Raw genomic sequence first — 23,419 nt, 5'->3', positions numbered from 1 at the left:
AATGTTGTCATTATTAATGCATTTTATACATGACGGATATTTTGTCCAATGCACGGCCATGAAATTTGGTACAAACATTCATGTTCTCCAGAGGATGAGTCCTTGTGACGTTGGTTAGTCCCTGACATTTCTTCCAGCTCCATCATGAGGTTTATATTCATTTAATCATCTTGACAACTTCTGGATGAACTTATTAAAACTTTAATTCCACAACATTCATGTTCGCCTCAAGATGAACCATTATAAAATGTAGTTTATTCCTCAGCTCGACAACTGTGTCCTTTTTTTAAAATTATTTTTAAGTTTATGATCAAATTACTTAAAACTGAAAACCTTCCTTTTAGCCTCAACTGGATTAACCATCAGGTCGACACGTGTCTAATATTTTGTTCATGATCAAATGACTGCAAAAAAAAACGAGTTTTCCTATGAGCCTCACTTGGATTTAGGGCTAAATAGCAAGTGATAACATTTCACATGCTAACAGACTAGCTCAAATAATGAATGTTGTACCTAAAATCTAAATAACTAATTACACCAATACATGACAATGATGACACAACAGCTTGTAGGTGGGAGGATGAATTAATGTGTCAAAGTCCCAGCGGATGTGATCCAGTCCAGACTAATTAATAATTTCCGCTCGTTAACCATGAACGAGACTGGGGCAGCAGAGATCTGAAGACTTTAATCCAGACACTGAGCCACAAAAACGTCAAAAATACACCAGTCTGATTTCACACCCGAACAACAACAACAACAACAACAACATGAAGCAGGAACATCCACAATGCAGCTCAGTAACATGGTTGCCTTGTTTTTCAAGAATCACCTTTTATTAATTACAGCTTACAGGACGATTTAGTTTACTCTCAGCTTTACCAACACAAACAGCACAGTCAGCAAACCGTTCCACAAGACAGAGTCAGATTTCACGTCACAGGTTCACGAACATCGACGAAATAAGTCTATAATGGGTTTAATCCTCCTGTAAGTTTCTCACGAGACAATAATTATATTTAGACAAAAGAGGATTCTCTCAGAATAATCATTAGTGCTCTCCTGGATTCTAGTGAGGGAGAAAAATGTGAGAAAAGTTCTATTAGTTGATAATAATATTTATTGATTTGCCGACTATAAAAGCCAAATATTCCTTCGTTAGTTTGTGACATGGCCCAGTAGTGACCTGATCAAATGCTTCCTGATGCCAATTTAAAATAATTTTTCAGAGAAAAGTGTTCCTTGTGTTTCAATAACATTCATAATTAATTGTGTTTCCATTGATGTGGCGATGTTTTAAGACTTGTTTGAGGTGGAAATGTTTTTGAATCAATAAAAATAAAATGCAAAGAACAACACAAGGGAAACATTGAGAAATTAATCAAACCCAGAAAGTGCTGCCCCACCTCAAACCTATTTACTCTCACCTCACGAAAGAGCAGGAAGTCAAGTCGGCTGCTACAAACATAAAGTGAGGCCTGAACTCTGATTGATGGTTGAACTTGAGAACAAACCATCCACAGTGAAAAGATAAAGAGATATTAGAAGCATTATAAGCTCTGATCAGTTTCTTTGTTGCCGGATGATCGTCTTGGCGTCATTTTGTACCCGAGATTTAATTTATTTGTCTGCCTCAAATAAATACACCAAATCATCTCCAAGGGTTAGGGCTGGCATTCATTCACCTTAGACTCAAATAACAAGATCAGTCGAACACCTTTTTATCCTCTTTTTGTAGTTTGGATATTTATTGACGATAGAAATGGCTGTAAAGCTGTTTTTAATGATGATATGTCTGTGTGGAGGCGACAGTTTCCAGCCCTTCTGCCTAAGTAATTTCATGATGACCAATGCCTGTAGCAGCTGTTTGTCTCAGTGCACTCTGCTGACTTTTGCTGATTATTAAGAAATAAATTGAAAATTTGCCCAAAAAAAATAACAATAATAATAATGATAATAATAATGGTTAAACTTAAAAAACATCCAGTTCCTGGTGCATCCTAGAAGATGACCCTGGAAGATTTGGACTCATTTTCCATGTGCACCTCCCTTTCAACCCTCTCAGCCGCCTCTTGATCGTCCTCCCCCACACCTTCTTTTTTCAGGATCTTTAGCGGCCACCAGAGGGAGCCGCTGCGGCGCTTGCGTTGGACGCTACGTCCTGCTGTCCAGCAGCAGGGGGCACCTTTATCCCCCGTCAGGAAGTAGAGGAGGGCATTGAGCCAGGCGTTGCAGGAGGCTAGCGGCCTGGTCACCTTGTAGCAGATGGAGACGGCCTTCATGGCGTTGCAGCCACCAATCTGCCCCCGCCGCAAGAGCAGGAACAGCGTCCGAGTCACGTGAAAGGGCAGGAAGCAGAGCGCGAACAGCAGTGTGATAGTAACAATGGTTTTGATGGATTTCCGCCGCCGCCGGATATAGTGTGAGTACTGTGAGCCCGAGATGGATACCGAGTTCCTCTCCCGCTCTCGAACTCCGTCCATCGCCCCGTCCCCCACCGGGCCATCCTCCCCGCCCTCTACTGAACTAGGAGGGGATTGCAGGGTCTGAAATATGGTCCGGACCACCTGAGAGTAACACCAGGCGATGATGACAAAAGGCACGAAAAAGCCCAGCAGGTGGAGGACGATGCCATACGGGACGTAGTCGGCAAACTCCTTATCGATGGCGTCGTCCCAGCAGTTCATGTACCCCTCCTCATCCTGTTCCCCAGTCCTGTTCCCGTCGTCCCTTGCCCCTCCTCCAGGTCCGATGGTGCCGCCCGCTCGCCTGACAAATCCAGTCTGGGCAAACCTGAAGATGGGGCAGGTGAGGATGAAGACCACCACCCACACCAGCGCACAGGTCCCCTTCACCACCCGCTTGCTCTCCAGAGTGATGGTCCTCATCGGATGGCAGATCCCTAGGTACCTGTGGAGAAGACAAGACAATTCAGGTCAACTTCATCTGATTCCTCTTTGACTCTGAGGCCATGAAGAGACTCTCATGTAGGGATGTTCCTGTCAATTTTTTGGGGGGAGATTTCTGAGATTCCTCAGGTCTTTGCTTGTCTTCCTTGCAGTGTCCTAGAGTTGACTGGATTCAGTCCAATAAATCTTTCTGTCAAAGTTATCGTGGTCTGGAGAGGGTAGCTCGTACGTCGTGTTCTCTACGCCAGAAATGTTCCAGCGCTGCCATAAACTCCCTAACCCTCTCTGGAATATTCTTCTGCTTGACGCTGTCTCCAGGAAACTTTTCTTTTAAACGCTGTGGCCTTCAGTGTTTGTTGTTATTGTTTGGGTGCAGCCTGAGTGGACTCCATGGATTCTGTTTAGTGATTTTATTGGAGCTGTTGAACCAATATGGTAGTATTGAATGATGATCTCCTACTACCACCTCACCAAACACCCACATTCAACAAGTCACTAACTACTGTCTGACTCACTTCATTCTACACAGTAGACATAGTTAGACAGAGATTTAAAAAATGCCTGGATCGGCCCTGATACTGCTCAGGACATCCCTACTCTCATGGAGGCTTTTAAAATGGTTTCTACCATCAACAAAAACTATAAAACTACAAAAAGATTCTAACAAAGGTGAGCTAACTTCAGAGTTTCACTGACTCTGACAGGCTCGTTTTCCTGGATCCACTTGAAGCTGTTTTGTTTATTTACTTGAGGCAAAGATGATCATCCGCAGAGCTTCTAATGTCTCTTAATCTTTTCACTGTGGATGTTTCTTTCTCAAGTTCAACCATCAACCAGAGTTCAGGACCCACTTTATGTGTGTAGCAGCCGACTAGAGTTCCTGCCCTTTTGTGACGTGAGAGTAAACAGGTTTGTTGGTAGGTCAGCACTTTCTGGGCTTTAAGAATGATCTTTGAGGTCAAACCCAGCAACCCTCCGTCTTCTACACATTCACCAGCTGCTGCACAATCAGGCAGCTTTCTACATGGCGCTGCTACTTTTCTGTGAGCAAGTCAAAGTTCAGAGAGCAAAGGTAAAGTAAGCCATCAAAAATTAACAATGCCGGGAAAATGCTCAAGTGGAAATGTTCTGTTTTGGAGATGTCACCGGAAATGTGCCTCTAGGACACGACTGGCAATCCAACAATCAGTTAATCGAGCAGTGTTCGTGCAAGTGAGGCGACCTTTTAGCCAAATTGATAAACAGGAAATGGCCCAAAAAAGTTTAAATATCGCAAAACAGTTTGGATAAAAATGACTGAATCAAGTTTGCCTACTTTTGTGTCATTTTGTCAAGACAGGGGCAAGACTAATTATCTTGTTTTTGAAGCTTAGCCACCAATGCAGACTGATAACATCTCAAGAGTGACTGGGGTGATTAGATCAGAGGTTTAACTTTGTTTTTTGTTGGGTCCTACCTGTGCACAGAGATGCAGGTGAGGAAGAAGATGGAGCAGTAGAGGTTGAAGTAGAAGAGGAAGCGAACGAGGCGGCACATGAAGTCTCCGAACACCCAGTGGTCCCTCTGCATATAGCTTGCCACCAGGAAGGGCAGCGACAGGCCATACATCAGGTCTGTGGTGGCCAGGTTGACCATGTAGATAAGTGAGGTGTTCCAGCGCCGCCCGCTGCCACTTCCCCCGACACCATGGTGGCGGCAGGAGCGCAGCAACACCACTGAGTTGAGACTGAGGCTGAAGAGGAAGGTCAGTGAGTAGCAGACGGGCAGGAAGACATACTTGTACGATTCGTCGATGCTGCAGGACGACGGTGGCAGAGACGAGGTGTCGGAGGTGTTAGGGTGGTTGCTCACCAACGCTGCCACCACCAGGCCGATGTCTGGAGTGACCCTGGAGGCTTGGCTCAGTCCCATGATGAACCTCTGAAAGCTATTTGTGGCAGAGATGGATTGATTCAGGCTCCTCTTGCATCATGTTGTCAACAGATTTCATCTATCTATCTATCTATCTATCTATCTATCTAATCTCTGCCTTCGTCCTCCTGTCCGATCCATATCTCTGTGAGGGGAGAGGAAATGAAACACACAGTCATTAGTTTGGAAAAGCTCGTTCAGAATGTACCTCCTGCGTTCTGCTGATGAAGACTATGTCTCGCTCAATTAGTTGCTCAATCATTAACGAAGCTTTCCGGAAACCTCTCCATTCATTTGGCCTTTCTGAGCAGCTGGTCGGGGTCTGTTCCAGCTGTTGAAGCGTTCAGGTCAGGGTTTAAGATTCAAACAAGTGTTTTGGAACAACGGGTCGCAACGACTAGGGCAGTTTGAGTCAACGTACAGGGAGATGCAAAACACTGCGTCATAACTGTGGATTAGAGGCCGTTTTTTTATTAGTGTGTCGTCTTTGATACAAACTGAAATATCTTTAATGGGTTGCAATAAACTTCCACACATTCAGAGGAAATCTTCGTTTTGTGACATCGAACCCTGTAGAATCATCATAAGGCTGATGTTTCTATCTGTCCTTTTTCAGATGACCAATTTTAAGTGTAGAAAAAATAAAAATACAAGGCAACAATAATGAGTTCGCAGGCCTCGTTCAGACCTTGTGTTAACATCCATCATGATCTGATCTTTAGTGTTCAGGTTAAAGTCCAGGTCTGAACACTGATCTGGTCTCAGTCCACATGTGGAGGTGGTCTGGGATATATTTGACCTCATTCCTTTGGTAGTGTGAACACACAATGAGTCCTGTGGACGAGGAGTTTAACTCATTCATTCAACCACTATTAGAAATGATCACCTGAATAAGTGATGTCTGTTCATTAGTATTGAGAGCCTTTTAAAAGATTCTGTCTTTGGAGCCGTTAATTCACAAAAGAAGAAATAAATTTAAATATGAACTGTTGTAATAAAATATTATTTCCAGCGTGTTCTACATGTTGGCTACTTCCTGGTTCATTCAAAGAAAATACTTTTAGTAAAGAAAATTAAGTCTAATACTAACTTTCTCATTTTCCTTTTCCAAAAAAATAAAAATAAAAGAAAGGTTTCTTTTATTTTTTGGTTTTTGGATTTCAAAATAAAAATTTCAAAATCAAACAACAGTTTTTACAGCTTTTCGTTTCTGATTTTAAAAGCAAACTTGAAATACCAAAAAAAAATGCACAGACATATAGTGGCATTGTGCATGCACGTCATTGCATGCTGTAAATCTAGAGCTCTGACAATGAAAAGGTGGTCAAAGTCTTCATAATCACTTCACTAAACAGATTTAAAATATGATGTGTGACTGTTTCGCTGATGTATCTACTTGAGTTTCTTGTAGTCAGCCGTGTTAATTCCTTACATTTAACGTTAATAAGTCGGGAAAGCTTTGAATTTAAGCTGAAGACTGTTTTATTTAAATATGAACCTCAGTCAAACCTTTGAGATTTACAGCTTATTGCTCCCGCGGTTAGACATGAGTACTACAGTTGATTATCAGATATCTGATCACAAAACAAACCAAAGTCTTTGCCAAATGAAAAGTTTGATGGATGGAAAGGGAAGATGTGGACAATTCAGAACTCAAAGATCTTCAGTTTACGATCAGAGAAGATGAGGAAGATTCTCACCAAAGATTAACTGAAATTATTCCTCCATTATCAATATATTTTCTTTATTTTCGTACATTCAGAAGACAAATGTGTTTATCAGACCTCACTTAGAAAATACATCCAATAAGATTCAGTATCTGAAAACAGAACTAAGCCAGGGATCATGACCTGGATAGGAGGTCCTACCTTCAGCCGTCCTCCTCATCTCGTTGTTGTTTTTTTATTCTGGTTGTGGTTCAGAAGTGTCGGTTTCAGGGCTGTAGGGTCTCTCAGGGCTTCTCCCCTGACCTTCAGCTTCTCTGTAAATAATTGATCAGCGTTCATTCAGTCAGAACTGCAGGAATGAAACCCAATCCAGGGACTGCAGAGGAAAACATTGCAGCTCTGAGCCGTGGACTTTACAGACACTCTCTTTATAGAAACTGAGGTTTAAAATGATGAGAAATAACAATTACTGTGAAGTTATGGTTCACGACCACAGATATATCTTTATGTCTGTGGTCTTGGTCCATTTAAATTTCTGCTCAACATTCGATCAATGAGTTATTATATTTGGTTTATTTTTATTGCTCTGAGTCTTGTGGATGCTTTTTAGCTTGATGCTAACTGTGTTGTATTTGATAAATATTATAATAATACTTTTAAAGAACATCTGTTTGGACATCATAATCATCATGTAGTCTTTACATTTTTAAAATATAAAATTAACACTTTTTCTTTTTTTATATTTCTTAAAATGTGTATTCCTGAGCTCCAAACATTACAGAGAAAGAAAAAAGGCTTAATTTACTTTTTTAAAAACTAATATTCTTGACCTAAATCAGGCGTCAGTCTTTATGAGAAGTTGCTGAATGATAAAATGACCTACCTTCTACCTTTTACCTCCTGCTCTCGCTGCTGAAACTTTAAATGTGTGTTTTTCTGCAGGTCGTCTGTGTCTGGTTATCTGAAGCTTTAATTAGAATGAAAGTGAACGTCGGCTCCTCCTCTTCCTCTTCCCGCTCCGCTCTGTTCCCTCCATCATCGACATCATCTCTGAATCTTCAGTTAGAACAGTCACAGCAAAGCTTAGAGCTTCGAGTCCCACTGACATCAATTAAATTAAATACCTGCTGCAAAATAATATTTGGTATGAGTTCTTCTTTAAGCTGCAACATGTCAACATTTGCTCTGTTTCCTTAACAAAGTTAAGCTAGTTACATTAGCTATCGCCTTAGCTGAAAAATAAGATCTGAATTGACTGAATAAGAAAATTTACTAAATTAGCTTGAACTGTAAAACTGGCTACATGTTAGCTAGTTACATTAGCTAGCATGCTAGCTGCTGTTACTGTGTACTGTATGGATGGAATATGACTAATTGTAGCTAACAGGTTATCTAACTTATCTAGCTAGCCAACAAGTCTGATAAATTCTTCTTCTCAGGCCACTAATAAGATAGCATTAGCATTAGCTCACTGACCACAAGATTGTTATTTTAGTATAAGCAGAGGTCTTTATAAATGCTGAAAAAAATAGCAATATTGTGCTACATAAGAAGAACTTAAAATTATTTCTCGTCAGTTTCATTAGCAAGGTGATGCTAGTTATGGTAGCTGCTGTTACCTACGTTACTACGTTTGCTGAGCCTTTTGTTTTGCTAGCACTGAATCCTACTGACTTTGCTGATCATGAACTTTTTCCCTCTAGCACCACCATCAGGTTGACTTCTGAATAGTCCTACATGCTAAGTTAACATGCTAAACTGTGATTTATACCTGCTAAACTCCAACAGTGTCTGATTATACCAGAAAAAAAAGGTAAACATTAACACAGTAAGTGAAAACAAACATTAAAACTTCAGCACACAGTCATCTTTTTTTGCCTCTCAAAATATATTTCAGAATTAATGTTTGCATTTACAAATACATTTGTAATTATATTATTTACATTTTAAATACCTCTCTAAATATTCTTAAAGTCACAGTGAAATGTAAGTGTCTTTGTTTTGTTTGATAACTGTAATAAAACGACAATTCCACACATTCAGAAGTCTCCCTTTGTGTTGATTCCAGCTCTGTTGCTTCCACACAATCCCATCTCAGTGTGACTTTAAATAATTAAATGTGGGTAAAAAAGTAACAGACACACATTATCCCTTTACAGTAAACTGTCTTCAACGTAAGTGACATTCAGCTTCTTATCACAGACATTTTAAATCTTCCAAATATCACCGACTGCTGCCGTCAGATGTTAAACGTTCAAATTAAAATTATAAACTATAAATATGGCAGCGTTAGATATGAATCACATGAAGATGGTGATATTAAGTGGATTATTCCCTTGAAATTTAAGTAAACAATGAAAACATAATGACTGTACCTGAAGAGTTTAGCAATAGTTGAAGAGGAATACCACCAAATGTAATACTAGTGGGAGTGTTTTGTTGCTTCATGAATTTTGGAAATATGAACAAATATATTGTAATGTATTTATGGATTTAGTTTTCAGATTAAAGCACAAAGGTCTGACATAAATCTGGGCTTCTTGTTTGAATTTTAAATGAAGTTTTGGTGAAATTCCTCTTTCTTTTTTAAGACAAACAACAGAATATAACATATATATATTACAAGATATGAGGATATGTTATCAGGACATGCTGTATGACGATACTGTTCCCTTGTTATAATATCCGGCAGAAATAATAAAGTAATAAACACATAAAGCTTAAATAGGATAAGTTAGAGTCCCTCACTTTTCATTTTCTCTTGATTGTACTGAGTCTGGTTTTGTTCTGGGTGTCAGCCGGTGTCACTTTAACCAGAGATGTCAAACACATCTGCTTCCCAATGATTAGAAACTTCTGGATTGACCAACCCTTCATTCTTTTATGTTAATGCTAATCTCAACCAAACACTGGATTTCATTTTAACCAGATCCTCATCTTATTTCTCCTTTGTTGCCCTTGATGTTGGTGATTTGTGAGTTTTGTTGTATTAGCAGTCACTTTTTAAATGGTTGACGAGCAGCCCGACCTGGTCCCAGAGTGGTCCATTGTTAGGTCAGGTCCTGGACGTCCAGCAGCATGGCGTCCTGCTTCGTCCTTAGCTGGTCTCGTACCAACAGCTGAGAAACCAGCTCAGAGCTCAGAGCTGAAGAAACGATAAAACAAGATCAGACTTTACTGAACTAAGAGGGGACGTGTAGGTGATTTACATCATTAGGACTAAAAATATATATATATTAAAAATACAGGAGGAGCTACTGTTAGCTGGGTGGCTAGGAAGAGCTACTGTTAGCTGCGAGGCTAGGAAGCAAGGAAGAGCTACTGTTCGCTGGGAGGCGAGGAAGAGCTATTGTAAGCTGTGAGGCTAGGAAGGAGGGAAGAGCTACTGTTAGCCAGGAGGTTAGGAAGCTAAAAAGACCTGCTATTTGGTGGGATGCGAGGACGCAAGGAAGAGCTACTGTTAGCTGTGAGGCTAGGAAGCAAGGAAGGGCTACTGTTAACCGGGAGGTTAGGAATCTTAAAAGAGCTGATATTAGGTGGGAGGCTGGGAAGAGCTAGCTGGGAGGCTAGGAAGCTGTTGTTGCTGTCAGAAGGAATGAGTCGGTTCCAGGATCTGATTCATCCTCATCTCATCCTAACCCTAAACAGGAAGTTACTGATCAACAGCTTGCTGCTAATGCTAATGCTAATGCTAATGCTAATCAAGCATGTTCCGTTAGGAAGCGACATTAACTTGACTTAGTCTGTAGAGTCTATTTGCCATTCCACAGACTATAATAACACATGCAACCATGGTAACCGTACATAAAGCTGGAGACAAGTGTCCCGTGGGAGGAGCTAAGAGTTTAAATGAAGCTCCAGACAAACGGGAGCTTTCCCGGTTGATTGGTCGGGTGTTCCAGCATTTTACAGGCACCATTTTTAAATGATCTGAACTAAGTTTTAATTTTCACATTGTTGCAAGTAACTTGACAATAACTCGAGACTAAAGACTAAAGAAAATGTATATATACATGTCACATTGCATTGCTTTGTGATTTATTTTTTTTACATTTAGCTTCCTTGTTGTGGTTTGTGGATGCTGGTCTCTGGAGCTTCATGGACTCAGATCATCTGACTTTAATTTTTAAATTGAGTAAAAATTAAATTTATAAAAATGAAAAGAAGTAACGGTGTTAAAATGAGTTTGTTTTGTACCGTGGACGTCTCCTTCCAGTGATGCTCTCAAGCTGCTGAGCTGCTGAACCGAACACTCCAGCAGCTGCCAACGCTCCAGATGTTTCCTCTTGGCGACGCAGCTGCTGTCGGACGAACGCTACAACACAAACACACAGAGCAGCTTCAAGACTCTGTTCACTAAACTTTCTCTTTATTTATTTCTTCTTTCTTTTACCTCCTCCACCTTTTGTTCAGCCAACAGTTTGTCTCTCAGCGTCCTCAGGGCAGTGGCCACTTCCTGTTTCAGTCCGGCGGCATGGCAACCATTCCGCCCCATTTCTTTGGAAACCTGATAGGATGTAAGGTCAAAGGTGAGGCCACTGGACAGCACATGTTTGTAGTTCTTTAAACTCTTCTTTCCTCTTCTTCAGCTTTTCTCCTTCATTCAATGCATCAGTGCTGGATGAAAATAATCTCAGTGTTTCACGCCACAGTTTTAACTATCAGCTGAAAAAATAGATTCCTAGTGAACATGCACCACCCAGGAAGAGCTGCTTGGTGGCTACGAAGCTAGTAAGAAGGAAGTTATCAATAGCTAGCTGCTAATGCTAATGCTTGGTGGGCATGTTCTGTTTGCAAATGATAACATTAGCAGTATTTACTATACAGACTGTAATAACACATGTAACCATGGTAACCATTCACAAAGATGGAGACAGCTAAGAGTTTAAAGGAAGTTCCAGCAAGAGAGTTTATTTTGGAAGTTTGGTTTGGAAGCTGTTCTGGCTACGCCTCAGACTACGGTTTTAACATGCTTATTGTCTCATCAGTAAAGACCTTTTTCTTGTTTCCCTCCTCATCTTCCTCACTGTCGCTGTCGTTGATGAAGCAGAGCTGCAGGTTTCTGTGGTTGTGAAGTCTGTGAACGAACAAACAAACATGGCGTCGTTTCTGTATCCATTCAGAAACACGTTGAGGCATAAAGTCCGTCAAACTCAGACACTGGGTTACCGTGATGTGACGACGCCGAGTCGACACCTACTGAAGTCTTCCTCATCTTCCTCCCTGAAGTCCCTCCACGCTCCCCCACGACTCTCCTCCATCGTCAGCCCCATCCCCCTCTGCAGGATGACAGGAAGACACAGATCACCTGATGCGAATTAACTAACAATAAGTTGTTCAAACAAAGGACTTAGAAACAAAGACTGATCAGGCGATCGTCTAAACAAACAGGAAGTAGATGTTTCAAAGTCTTAATACAAATGATTAAACTCAGTGCTTCTTCAGTCTCGTGTTGTTGAATTGTCTCATTTTAGCTCCGCCCACTGAGCAACCAACCTGTCCTCATCCTGTTAGAGACAAAACCGACACAAAATAGTAAAGAAGAAATCTGATCGTGTTTACTGGATCCTACATTTCCCATAATGCAACTGGACAGCATCAAACTGAAGCCACTGTAAACTCGCCACCTGTTCCTTATCATCATCAGAAGTCATGTTTGTTTCCAACTGATGAGTCTACTTCCTGTATCTATTCTCGTCATCTACAGTGTTCCCCTACATCCTCATTCAGTAGCTTAGCATTAGCTTTACATAGAGGTCACTGGGTCAAACTGATTGTAACCAACGTCCTCTGCTGGACACCAAGCCTCATGGGAAACGTAGTCTGTCTCTGACAGAACCAATTTTTGACTCAAACAACAGCTGACCTTTGACCTTTCCATCCTCTCCTGCTCCTGTTTCTCCAGCTCGGCAATCCGCTGGCTCAGGTCCTCCCAGTGCATAATGGGCAGGTCCTGGCAGTCGACGGAGGACGCCGTGGCGATGCGATGCGATTTCTCCTTCTCTTCTTCCTCCTCCTCCTCCTTCTCCTCCGCCGTCTCTTTCTCACCTTCCATCCTCCTCTCGGGACACAAACAGCATAACCAGATCAAGAGACAGGAAACAATGATAACAACAACAATACAATTATATATATGTAAACTACGATAAATGTAAAGTATGTAAAGAATAATGTGTGTAAACTGTAAACACTATGATAGATGTAAATGGTGTAAACAATAACATAATAAATGATGATGTAAGTAGAAAAATGTAAACATTGTTTTAAGCTGTAATGTATGCAAAAAATATTATAGTAAACTATATATAGGCCTACATATAATATATGTATATATAGTTTATGTACATATCAGCAATGTAAACTATGACACATGTAAACTTTCTAAACAACAATCATCTATCTATCTATCTATCTATCTATCTGTACAGTTGTCACACACTTTTTAAACTTTAACTATCTCGTGTATTTCCATATTAATGTATAAATCTCTACTGAAGCCGTTTAAGCTTGTTTCTCTTTCTGGGTTGTGGAGCTCAGGTCTCCCCGCATGTTGTTTACCAGCAGCGGGGAGACCTCGGAAGTTTTCCCCACCTACCAGTCACATTCAGACGGCTCCGGATCTCTGCCACATGTCGCCCCCGCGGCTCCCTCCCTCCGGCCCGGCTGCTCAGGGCGGATTCGCCGCGGCGGACGAGAAGCTTCGGACCGTTTAGAGAAAGACGAAAGAAAACGATGTGAAAGTGGATTAAAAGAAGTTTAACTGTGTCTGAAGGAAGGCAGGACGTCCCTCTTCCTTCTCCTCCCCCTTCCTCCCTTTCCTCCCCCTTCAGCTCTTCCCACTTTAACCTCTTGAGGAGTTTATAAGTTTTGAAGCAGCAGCTGAATTTATTAATGTGACAATTAATCCCTGTAAAGATCAACGAGTCCAGGTTATAGTTTTTTAACGTACTGAAATGTCAAACAGTTTAAAGATTCAGAGAATATAGTCCAGGATTATTTAACGTATGCTTTGGTTGCAGTTTTCAGAAGGTTTCCCTAAAAAAGAAACGTTTAAAATGTGATAACCTAAACTTTTATAATCTTTTCAAGACTATTCTAGTCATTTGGCTAAACAATATTTAGTCCCCTATATGTATATGTATCTTAAACCCATTTCCTGAGTCACCTGATCCTGTATCTGTGGGCAGCCATCTTGGATTTCAGAAACAGGGGCAATAATCATGTTCAAATCTAAAGGATTTAAATCCAGATGAGTACAAAAAGAGGAAAGAAATACTCTGGAAAAACTACCTAAACAGTATCTTTTAAAAGACAATAGTTTGCTGCAGTTGTTGACCCGATGTTGCCGCCTTTATGTGAACAGCGCCCTCTTCTTATATTCACGACCTTGTTAAATGGAAATTTTCTTTGTTTCAGAAATGGTGGAAGTTGATTATAAGTTAATATAATGTAATTTTTTTGTATTTATTCCTACATTAAGTGTCAGTGCAACACTTCTTATGTCGTAACTACTTGTTTTACTTGAAAGCAGCGAATGCTAAAACTACTGTCTTTAGCTAAAAGTGAATTGAACCTTCCTCCATCTTGAAGAGCGTATCTGAAGCTCAGCGTGGTGTCTCCAGTCGTCTCCATCTGGACAGTGGCTGACCCCACCTAACCCCCAGCTAACTGAGCAGTGGTCAAGGAGTTAGCATGTTAGCTAATTCTGCAGAATTTTAAGCCTTGAAATAATTTAAACAGATGAGTTCCATAAATCATGAATGGAGAAATTAGTTCTAGAGACCAAAACTGTTTCAGTAGCAAGTTGGAAACATGGAGGTCTGTGGGGACGGATTGGTGGAGCGTCTAGTGGACGCTACGGGAACTGTAATAACGTTCAAACAAAAATGCCACAGTGGATTATTTTTTCACTACAACTATTCCAGCATTTTATTTATTTTCTTAAAGTTTCATTCCAACATAATGTTTGACATGAGCATAAAAGCTTGCACTATTTATTTATGTGACATAATTTCATGTTGTATATATAAAACCTGTTAAAATTTAATAACCAAAAATTTAAGTCAGCAAATTTAACTTTAATTAATGAGCTGTCCCTTTAATAATAATACAAATATGTTTCTAAAGACTTTTTTTAGTATAAAGTAATAAAACATGTTGGCGCTGTTATACTGGTAGAAATTTATGATTGTATAATGAGTGTTTCTAATCTCTGGGCTGGTTTGATGTAAATATTATAATATTTAATAAATTAATCTTGTGTTATCGTTCCAGTGTTTCCCTCTGAGCTGTGGATTAGAATAAAATAGAAACAGTAAAAACATGTTTCTGTGAATTCGTCAGTTTGTTTTTTGACTCTGATTCAGCTCCAGTTGGATGAAGTTGGATGGAGCTAGTCAGTCTGGAGGCGGTGAAGGGGTTAACGGCTGCTGGTTTCCTGTTTCACCATTTTTTGGAGATGACGACTGGAAGCAGATGGAGGACGTCTGGGGATTCACAACAACAGGGGAAACACAACGACGCTGTTGCAGCATCCAAACAACGTTCCTGCAACAAAACTGAAACCGTCTGTTCATAGAAGGCTCTCTGTTAAATCACTACAGCACCGGAGAATAAAATAATTTATGTTGGTTTTAACTTCCTGTTTAAACGTTAGCCCTGTAAATCATTTTAAATGTTCAGTGAAACTTCTCAGGTTTCATCTGTGAGCTGAACATCTCTGGGTTTGAATCAATGGATACAACATTTAAAGACATTTCTCAACATTGTTAAGTCAAATCTATTAATTGATGAACTGAAAGTGGAGTCCTAAGTTTTTACCTGATTAAAAATATATGTGGTCTGGTGAAAATATTTTTTTTTTCACTTTATTTAACTCTAGAATAACATTATATTAAAGCCCTACAGCTTCACATGCATTTATTAGTTATTAAGTTATTAATAATTATTATTAATGTAACATTCTTAAACAAACTGATCAATATTAATAAATAACAAAACTGTTATTAATACAGAAATATATATATATATATAAAATACTACACTTAAACCAACATTTTCTTTGAAAGAGTTTAAAAGAGTTTAAAAGCAACAGTAAGATTGCTGATTGATTGAACCCCCCAAAAATCAAGTTTTGTTCAACAGCAAAAATACCATAATTAAATGTCAAAATAAACCAGTTGTGTGTTATATTTTACAACTCGAGTTGCTCTTAAAAATAATCCATATTAGACTTAGACAGACATAGTTCACTTATATTCAAGTAAAATATAAGTAAAAATCTAGTAAAATAAAATAGTACAAAATTAGCATATGAACGAATGTAAGAAATAGAGACAGAAGTAAATATCTATTATAAACATAGGAAGGTCTTATAAGGTGCAAAAATGTGCACTAACATGAATAACATGAAGTTACAGAAAGGTGAGCTGATACATATATACATATATTGATTATATTATTGTATATTGATTATATATGATATATTGTTTCATATATCATATATAAATCTGTTATCAAGTATTTGATCAAGTTTAATTTATTTAATTTTTATAAATTAAGTGTTTTGCTGGGCGAAAATAAAGGTGAAACGTACATTTATTATCTATTAATAAATGTTTTTATTCTATTTTTTATTCAGCTTCTTTGCAGTGAGGTGACCTCCCGTTTGTTCCAGTTCCGCCAGTGACCGGGCGGCGGCGCTGTTTCCACAGTTGGTGAACTATCTCTATTAGAAGAAGGACTATGTTGTAAAAATCTTCAAAACTCTTTATTTTCCGCAGATTCTTCGATTCTTTCCCGGGTCTGCTCGGAGCTCCGGGGGACTGTGTGACCGCCTCTCCGCGAGGACCGGTGCTCGGGGCCTGGTTTGCCCGCGTCGGGCAGCTGCTTAGCGGTTTTCTGGTCTCTGGCTGGAGCTTTACTTCCAGACAAGTTAGCTCCGCGGCTAATCCTAAAAGTCACGTCACCTGTGCGGACTCGAATTAAATGTTTCCCTGCTGAGGTGGGACTGTCGGCTCCCGGGCGACTTTATGCGGTTACTAAACTTTGTCTCCGGTGTTTTTTGCGCGGGGTTCGTGTTTTCTCTCGGTTTAACGGAGTCATAAAATTTGCGCTAGCAGCAAGTGAAGCGTAGCTGTGGGTAATAAATGTCGCTCTGGTCCGCGGTCCTACTCGGATACGGTGTTTTTAGGAGAGAAATGCGGTAGAAAGAGAAGCCACCCTCGGTGTTCAGTCTGCTGACTCGGCGGCTCTGGGTTTGCTGCTACTGAGGCCTGCGGGTCGGGCTTCCACCGGGCTTGAGTAGAACCCGACGCCGCCGCAGAGAGGTCGGGGACCGGCAGTTGGCACCGCCACCGCCGGGCCCGCGAACCTAGGTATGGAACGGATGGAAGTGGACCAGTGCGCAGGCGCAGCTGGTGGAGCTGGAGGCGGGGCACTTCGTAGGTCGAACAGCGCCCCCATGATCACCAGTGTCAGGTCAGTGGCATTACACCCATATGACAGCGGACTTAATTCAGAAATCATTAAATTTAAAATGTTCTTGTTTATAAATAACCATACACATCTGATTTATTATGATGAAGGATGATTTATAAATGAAACAGACGTGCTCTTTAATTCGGGTTGATACAACTTAGTGTGTTTGTTTGTTTGTTTGTTTGTTTAAACTACAGGCTGGAACAAAAATACTTATTTATGGAGCAGCAGACATTTTGATGATTGATTTATTTATTTTTTTGCTAAAAATAAAATTAATTAACTGACCCATTTTTATTTATTTTTTTAGCTTAACCCACGAAACTCTATCTGATATCATCAAATTATGAATAACTTTTTAACTTTTACTACAACTACAGCACATTATTTTGAAAAGAAAATCTGTAAATCTTCAACCTCAGCCTAATATTAACATTGGAACTGTTATTTCATTATTGATGAATCTGCCTATTATTTTCTCAATTAATCATTTAAGTGCCAAAAAGTTTTATCCACCCTTCTACTGTGATCTGTTTGTTTACGCACTGTAGTTAATTATTAGGAACATTTCATTAAAGATTTGATCTTTCAAACCATGAAAAGATGTTTAAAGGCATTTAGAAACTTAATTTATTATCACAGCAACAAACACAAATTTAAGTCTCAGTATGTGTAAATATAATGTTTTAAATACGTGTTTCATATTGTGTATTTATGTCTCTCAGTGACGGGATGACGGTGTTCAGTCCTGTGTCGTCGGCCCGGTACCGGCGCAGCAGCGTGTCCATCAACCCCAGCTGTCCCTCACAGGTAGAGACAGGTTCACGGGTTCAGTCTCTTTACTAACGCGATCCACCATAACATTAAAACCACAAACAATGATGATCTGGTTAATTCCTCTGGTTGTTATGTGGACGTTACCTTGAATGTTGTTGGAGACCAAACTCACCCGGACAGCTGTCACCTTGGAAACAAACTGATCCACTGACTCTTTTCTGTCAGAACCAGAACCACACGGGTCAGAACATGACCCTGTCTCCGGTTCTTCTCTTCCTCTTTTTCTTCCTCCTCCTCATCCTAAACAGATTGTCAGTGGTCATAATGTTAAAGCGGTCCAGGCTGCTGATCAGACCTTAGTGTGTTGGGTGGTTCAGTTCTGACCCGTCCTCTGGTTCCTCTCTTTCAGCTCGTCCCTCTCTCTCCGTTCTGTCTGAGTGGAGACAGACTGGACCAGAAGAGACAGGTGAGGTCGCCATCTTTAAAACCACATTTGCTCTTTATTGGCTGATTTTAATCCAGGAAATCCTGGTTTCTAAGTTCAAGGTTCTTCCTCCTCAGATGTGAGTTAGGACTCTGAGTGTTATTATTTGAGGCTGATCAGCTGTTTGTTTGTGTTGCCTCCAGGAGGAGAACATGGAGATGCCGTTGAGAGGAAATCTCCACAGACTCAGGTAAAGAACATCTTCGCCTCCTCCAGCTGTTTGAAGTTTAATCCAGATGTTTGTGACACTCTCTCTCTCTCTCAGTCCTTCCAGTCTGATCCCGGTTCCTCCTGTCAGCCAGTGGCACGACCATGCATCAGTGGTGAGCATCTCCTGGCTCTTATTTTGACAGTCAGTGTGTAGACCAATCAGAGAGGGAGAGACGGGAAACTGTTTAAACTGAATTATGGCCTGAATCGAGATCAGAATGTTTAGACTGAAACCAGACTGACTGTTTTTCTCTTTCTTCTTCAGTGGTGTCCGTCGCAGGACGGCGGCGTCACTCCTAACTCGTCCCCCAGTCCCACCAGGAGGTTCAGGTTCATAGAAACACAAACTAACACTCAGTTTTCTCTGGAAGCTTCTGTGTGAGTCGGTCGACTGATGAATGTGTTGATTGTCCTGCAGACCTGCAGTCAGCGCCACCGTCAGATGGCCGCCATTAACGCCGCTCAAGAGGAAAGGTGAGTTTATCGTCGTCGTCTTCATCATGTTTGGTTCTTTAATCACTGAGAGAAACATGTGGCTCCAAAACAAGAAGCTAAACAATGTTGATCATTTACTAATGGATTAGTAATTAATTAAGAACTGATCTCATTTCTCAGGTGGGGCGGAGTCTGACGGACCTCCCAAGAAGCTTTTTGTTGCTGGGGTAACAGACCCTGCCCATCGCAGCAGCTACACGCTCAGGTGAGAATCACCTGAGACACGGTCGCTCTGAACTCATAAATTCAAATAATCATGAAGAAAAATAATCTGGTGTCTCCCTCTCTCGTCTCCCCCCTCAGTGTCTCCCCAGCGGCGGCGGACTCTCCTCCTGCGGGGGGTGTCAGCCCTCAGTCCAGCCCTCTGTCTCTCTCCCCTCCCCCCTCCTTCACCCCCTTCACCTCCCACCAGCACCCTGGACACTAAAGCCCTCCTCACCCTCCTCAGTCGGAGTCAGGACCATCACTGTGGGAGCCGACCAGCCGTCGCCCAATCATCTGCCGGCGTCACTGTAAGTCCCACCCCTCGCTGTGACAGGAGACTTCCCGCCAGCTGCTCTGATTGGCCGTAATCCCATTGGAGGACAGCCCCGTCACACATCACCACAACAGAAGGACTCCATGGTTGTTGTTGTTGTGGCCCCGCCCCCTTCTGTAGGCCACACCTACCTGCAGAGATAAAGACCCAAGACGCGCTGGTTGTGTCGTCGGGAACAGAACGTCCACTGAAGGGAATTGCGGGTAAAGTAGGCATCAGACCTGAGGGACTGTATCAAAGCAGACGTTCCTCAACAGAGATTAATTAATTAATTAATAACTAATTAAACCAGGACTTTCTGATGGGAAGTGAAGTCGAACTTGACTCTCGGCTCTTTAACCCGATCAGAGAATCATTCCCCCCCCCAAAAAGCTTCAAAACAAACTTTTAATCCTATGAAGTAAAAACTTCCTATGAAGTTTTTGAGCCCAAAGCAGAAACAGGAACCAGTGGATGGAGAGTTTTGTGTTGATAGTGTATCTATATGTGAATACTGGTGGGTTCTTCAGCATGCAGGCTTCCATTGTACATAGAGAATCTGAAGAAGTCGCTGCGTTTATACTCTTCTTCATTTCACACTTAGATTTCTGTTCTACTTCTGGTCTTCATCAGATCTTCTTCAAATAGAAACCAGTGAACCTGGGGCTGGACTCACAGTCAGCGTCAACATGTAGGAACGAGGGCTGAATTTGTATTGTTTCTGACGCTATATAAGTAAAATTGAATTGAATATGAAAAACTTTTATCAAACAACAGTATTCAGCAAAAGTTCTCTTCCACAGAGTTCAGTCTGATTTAATTATTTACCTGTTAAAGGTTGTTAACACCCACTTAAAGCTGAGTGTTACTGGAAATTTACCTGGTTTAGGTCGGAAACTGAACAGAAAAACTCAAACCTAACTAAAATCCTTACCCAGTTCAACACGTTAGCATAGCTGCAGCCCTAGTAGCAACGTTCAGTGGATCAATAACGTGTCAGCTGTGTTGTCCAGCCCTGGGTCTGAGCCAACGTTTTATCGTGGTAACGAGCACAAAGCCGACTTCAGGCCGACGGTTTCTGCTTCCTACTTTTGCACTTTCACAGTATTGTACAGTTTTGTACTTTCACTCATCATCGTGCCTGAAACGTCATCGTAGCCGAGCGGCGGTCGGGTCGATCACCGGACCGCCGCCGGAGACATGTTTGTACGTTGAATCTCTTATGAGCTGTTTTCCATTCAAGTGTCTTTATTCCCAAAAAAAAAAAAAAAAGTGGATCCGTGTTGCTGCTCCAGCACAGTTCATCACTAAGATATCTTTGACTTTGCACACTTCTTAACCTGATTGAGTTCATCAAAGAAATGCTGTTAAGTTTTTGCTGCTTTATTTTTCTTTTTCTTGCTTTATTTCTTGTTTCCATCTGAAAGTCTGTCCTGTTCCCAAAACAGTCAGAAATAACATTTACATGGACCTGGTCAGATATACATGTTTCTGCAGGAAATGAAACAGAAGAAGAAGTATATTCTCCTCCATGTTAGTGTCCAGTCCTGAATTGATTTAGTAGAAGAAGTAGAAAAACCAAGATATTAGGAAAGTCTCACGCCAGCTCTCTGCTTCTGATTATTAGAGGAACAACTAGAGTCCATGTGGGCGCAGCCATTAAAGCAACAACCAGAAAATGAATCAACAAATGTCTTGACTGAAATCAGACGTTTGATTAATCGGAACCTTTTGTTGGTTCGATAACTTCAGGTTCAGGTCATGATGTAAAGAAACAAGCTGAAATAAAAACATGTAGACTAGAAGACGTTGATAACAGGTAATTCAGAGCTGAAGACTTGGAGAAACGTTTTCTAGAAACACAAGAAGTCCAGATGACTTTGTTTCAGCTTGTCCTTTAATTTATACCACGACCTGAACCACAGAGAAGCTCCAGACTCTGTATTTTAAAGGATCATTAAAAACTGAGTGTTTCGAGGATCAGGACAGATTTTCCTCAGTGGAAACATCAAGCTGCCAAATTCCCACGGCTGTACAGACTGTAGCTTTAAAACTCTTTCATGAACCTTTGCACATTCACCGTCTCATACTGTTAACTGTGAAGAGAGAAACTGCTCGTATGTAGCCGAACGCCAGAAGTATTCACAGTTTCTTTCTCGTCCTCTTCACATGTTTTCTGATTTCACTCTGATTTTATCTCTTTAATTAAATTTCTAATTAACATTTCTAGTGTGATTGGAGGTTTATTCCGATGTGGTGAAGCTGTTAACATGGTTTAGCTGCTATTGGCGACATGCTAACGTTAGCTAGGCTGAAGGCTGCCTTCAGATGGGGTCATGTTTACCGCGTGTAGATGAGTCATGTTAGCTGAAGTGTTCAGAGAGGCTGGAGGTGCATGGAGAGTTCATGTACTTTAAACTGTCAATATCCCACCTCGTTAGCATGCTAGCTGTTAGCTGCGGCAGATGTTTGAATGTCAAACATTTTATGTCCATGACATCCATTTGAAGGCAGTGACGCTAAACGTCCAGGTTACGTTTGTAAAAAGTTTCCATCGTCAGCGTGACGTCTGCTCATGTTCCTTCTGTTTTAATCAGATTTGTGAATCTGACTAAATCACTGATGAGAATAGTTTGACTCTATAAATTACTGACGTCACGTTAAAAAACCCTCCAATCACTCTGAAATGTCTCGTCCTTCGCTGTCATTGACAGATTTTAAGTTTTATATTCTTGGTTTGATGTTGAGCTGAGGTCTGGAACTGTTATCTTTCTGTTTTCTGGTGTTAAAGTGATATCTCACTCTGTCAGAACGCTGCAATCTGACATTCACGCAACAGAAACGACTTCCAAACAGATCGGTCTGAGATGTTTCGTCTGAGATGTGTGTAAAAATAAAAACTTTCAGGTCTGGTGTTCACCAGAGATCATGAATGTTGGTGGAACTCCACGTTGAACTGGTCTGGACCAATGGGAGCCACCGATCCAGTTGACTGATATGTGACCTGATGAGGTCCGAGTGGTTCTTTTAGACTGTTAGTTATCAGTGATGAAGGTTCTAGGGTCCATCAGCTGGTTCTAGCATCTACCACGATAGATGTGAATGAGGAGGTCAGAGGGTCGTTGCTGTTGGTGGAACCACTGAGGTTCTAGGAACCAGGTTGTACTGATCTGGACCAATAGAAGTGACTGATCCAGTTGATTGACATGTGACAGAGTTCTCCAAACGTTTCCTTGAAGGAAACAATGTCCACCACTTTGGTTCCTACCACCAGATCCTCCGTGACGATAGCAGCTTCGAGCGTTGACGGTATTTTCTTTCAAACAGAAGAAGAGCTACCTCCGTCCACACACTAGACATATTTTTATGGACGTTACCTAGGCAACCAGAGCCCGAGACGCCAAATAGAAAGGACCAGAGAATGGATTTAGATGTGGACGGAGGTCAGTTGTGATCATGTGACCAACACTTTAAGACTTCAGTGAAACTGCTGGTCCATCTGGATGAAGACCGCGAGCTCCAGGTCCAAAGAATTCAAAAAGAAGTCGTGTGGTATACGTTCAAACCTCAAAGCTTCGCTCTATAACGAACCATGTAGCATTTTAAATATAAACCCAAAAAGAGTAAAACCTTGTGTTTGGATCCAAAATGGTGACGATCTACCAGAGTGAGATACGACTTTAAAATCTGAGTTTTACTGGAGACGACAAAGGGAACTAAAAGCACATCTATATCTATAAAGTATGTAAATATTTTTTTTTCTTTTGGACAAATTCTTTATTTTTCTGCGCCTGAGGAATCATAGTTTTATTTTCATTCCCCGCCGTCGACCGTTCGGCTGTAAACACGATGCAGAACGACTCTTTAGTTTCTAGTGTACACACTATAAATACATATATATATATTATTATTATATTGTTTATGAAAACTTATCAATAAAAGAAAATCTGTACCTTGACACCAGTGAGTT

At 40.9% G+C, this 23,419-nt stretch overlaps 3 protein-coding genes across 3 annotated transcripts; 1 reads left to right on the top strand and 2 right to left on the bottom strand.

Annotated features, from left to right (window-relative positions):
• Positions 1-2,000: 2,000 nt before the first annotated feature.
• On the bottom strand, positions 2,001-4,830 carry LOC311502041 (P2Y purinoceptor 3; the record flags this gene model as incomplete). The annotated part of the gene is made up of 2 exons (XM_084564153.1): positions 4,366-4,830; positions 2,001-2,910 (listed from the first exon to the last, which is right to left on the bottom strand). The coding sequence occupies exons 1-2, from the start codon at positions 4,818-4,820 to the stop codon at positions 2,001-2,003; spliced, it is 1,365 nt and encodes a 454-aa protein (XP_084420279.1). The 5' UTR covers positions 4,821-4,830.
• A 2,665-nt stretch (positions 4,831-7,495) lies between these two features.
• LOC311502847 (schwannomin-interacting protein 1) lies at positions 7,496-13,242 on the bottom strand. Its single transcript, XM_084565251.1, has 7 exons — positions 13,083-13,242; positions 12,354-12,546; positions 11,657-11,766; positions 11,483-11,564; positions 10,881-10,994; positions 10,685-10,802; positions 7,496-9,632 (listed from the first exon to the last, which is right to left on the bottom strand). Exons 2-7 carry the CDS (start codon positions 12,540-12,542, stop codon positions 9,538-9,540), a joined length of 708 nt encoding a protein of 235 aa, XP_084421377.1. The 5' UTR covers positions 12,543-12,546; positions 13,083-13,242; the 3' UTR covers positions 7,496-9,537.
• A 2,893-nt stretch (positions 13,243-16,135) lies between these two features.
• On the top strand, positions 16,136-23,407 carry LOC311502785 (P2R1A-PPP2R2A-interacting phosphatase regulator 1). The gene is made up of 9 exons (XM_084565166.1): positions 16,136-16,966; positions 17,692-17,776; positions 18,153-18,209; positions 18,371-18,417; positions 18,493-18,550; positions 18,703-18,767; positions 18,856-18,911; positions 19,053-19,137; positions 19,236-23,407. Exons 1-9 carry the CDS (start codon positions 16,866-16,868, stop codon positions 19,357-19,359), a joined length of 678 nt encoding a protein of 225 aa, XP_084421292.1. The 5' UTR covers positions 16,136-16,865; the 3' UTR covers positions 19,360-23,407.
• The last annotated feature ends 12 nt before the right edge of the window (positions 23,408-23,419 follow it).

The sequence above is a fragment of the Chelon labrosus genome (assembly GCF_963514085.1).
Source record: "Chelon labrosus genome assembly, chromosome: 17".
Taxonomy (NCBI): Eukaryota; Metazoa; Chordata; class Actinopteri; order Mugiliformes; family Mugilidae; genus Chelon; species Chelon labrosus.
The sequence above is the reverse complement of the archived record's forward strand: the minus strand, read 5'-3'. Positions and strand labels throughout refer to the sequence as shown.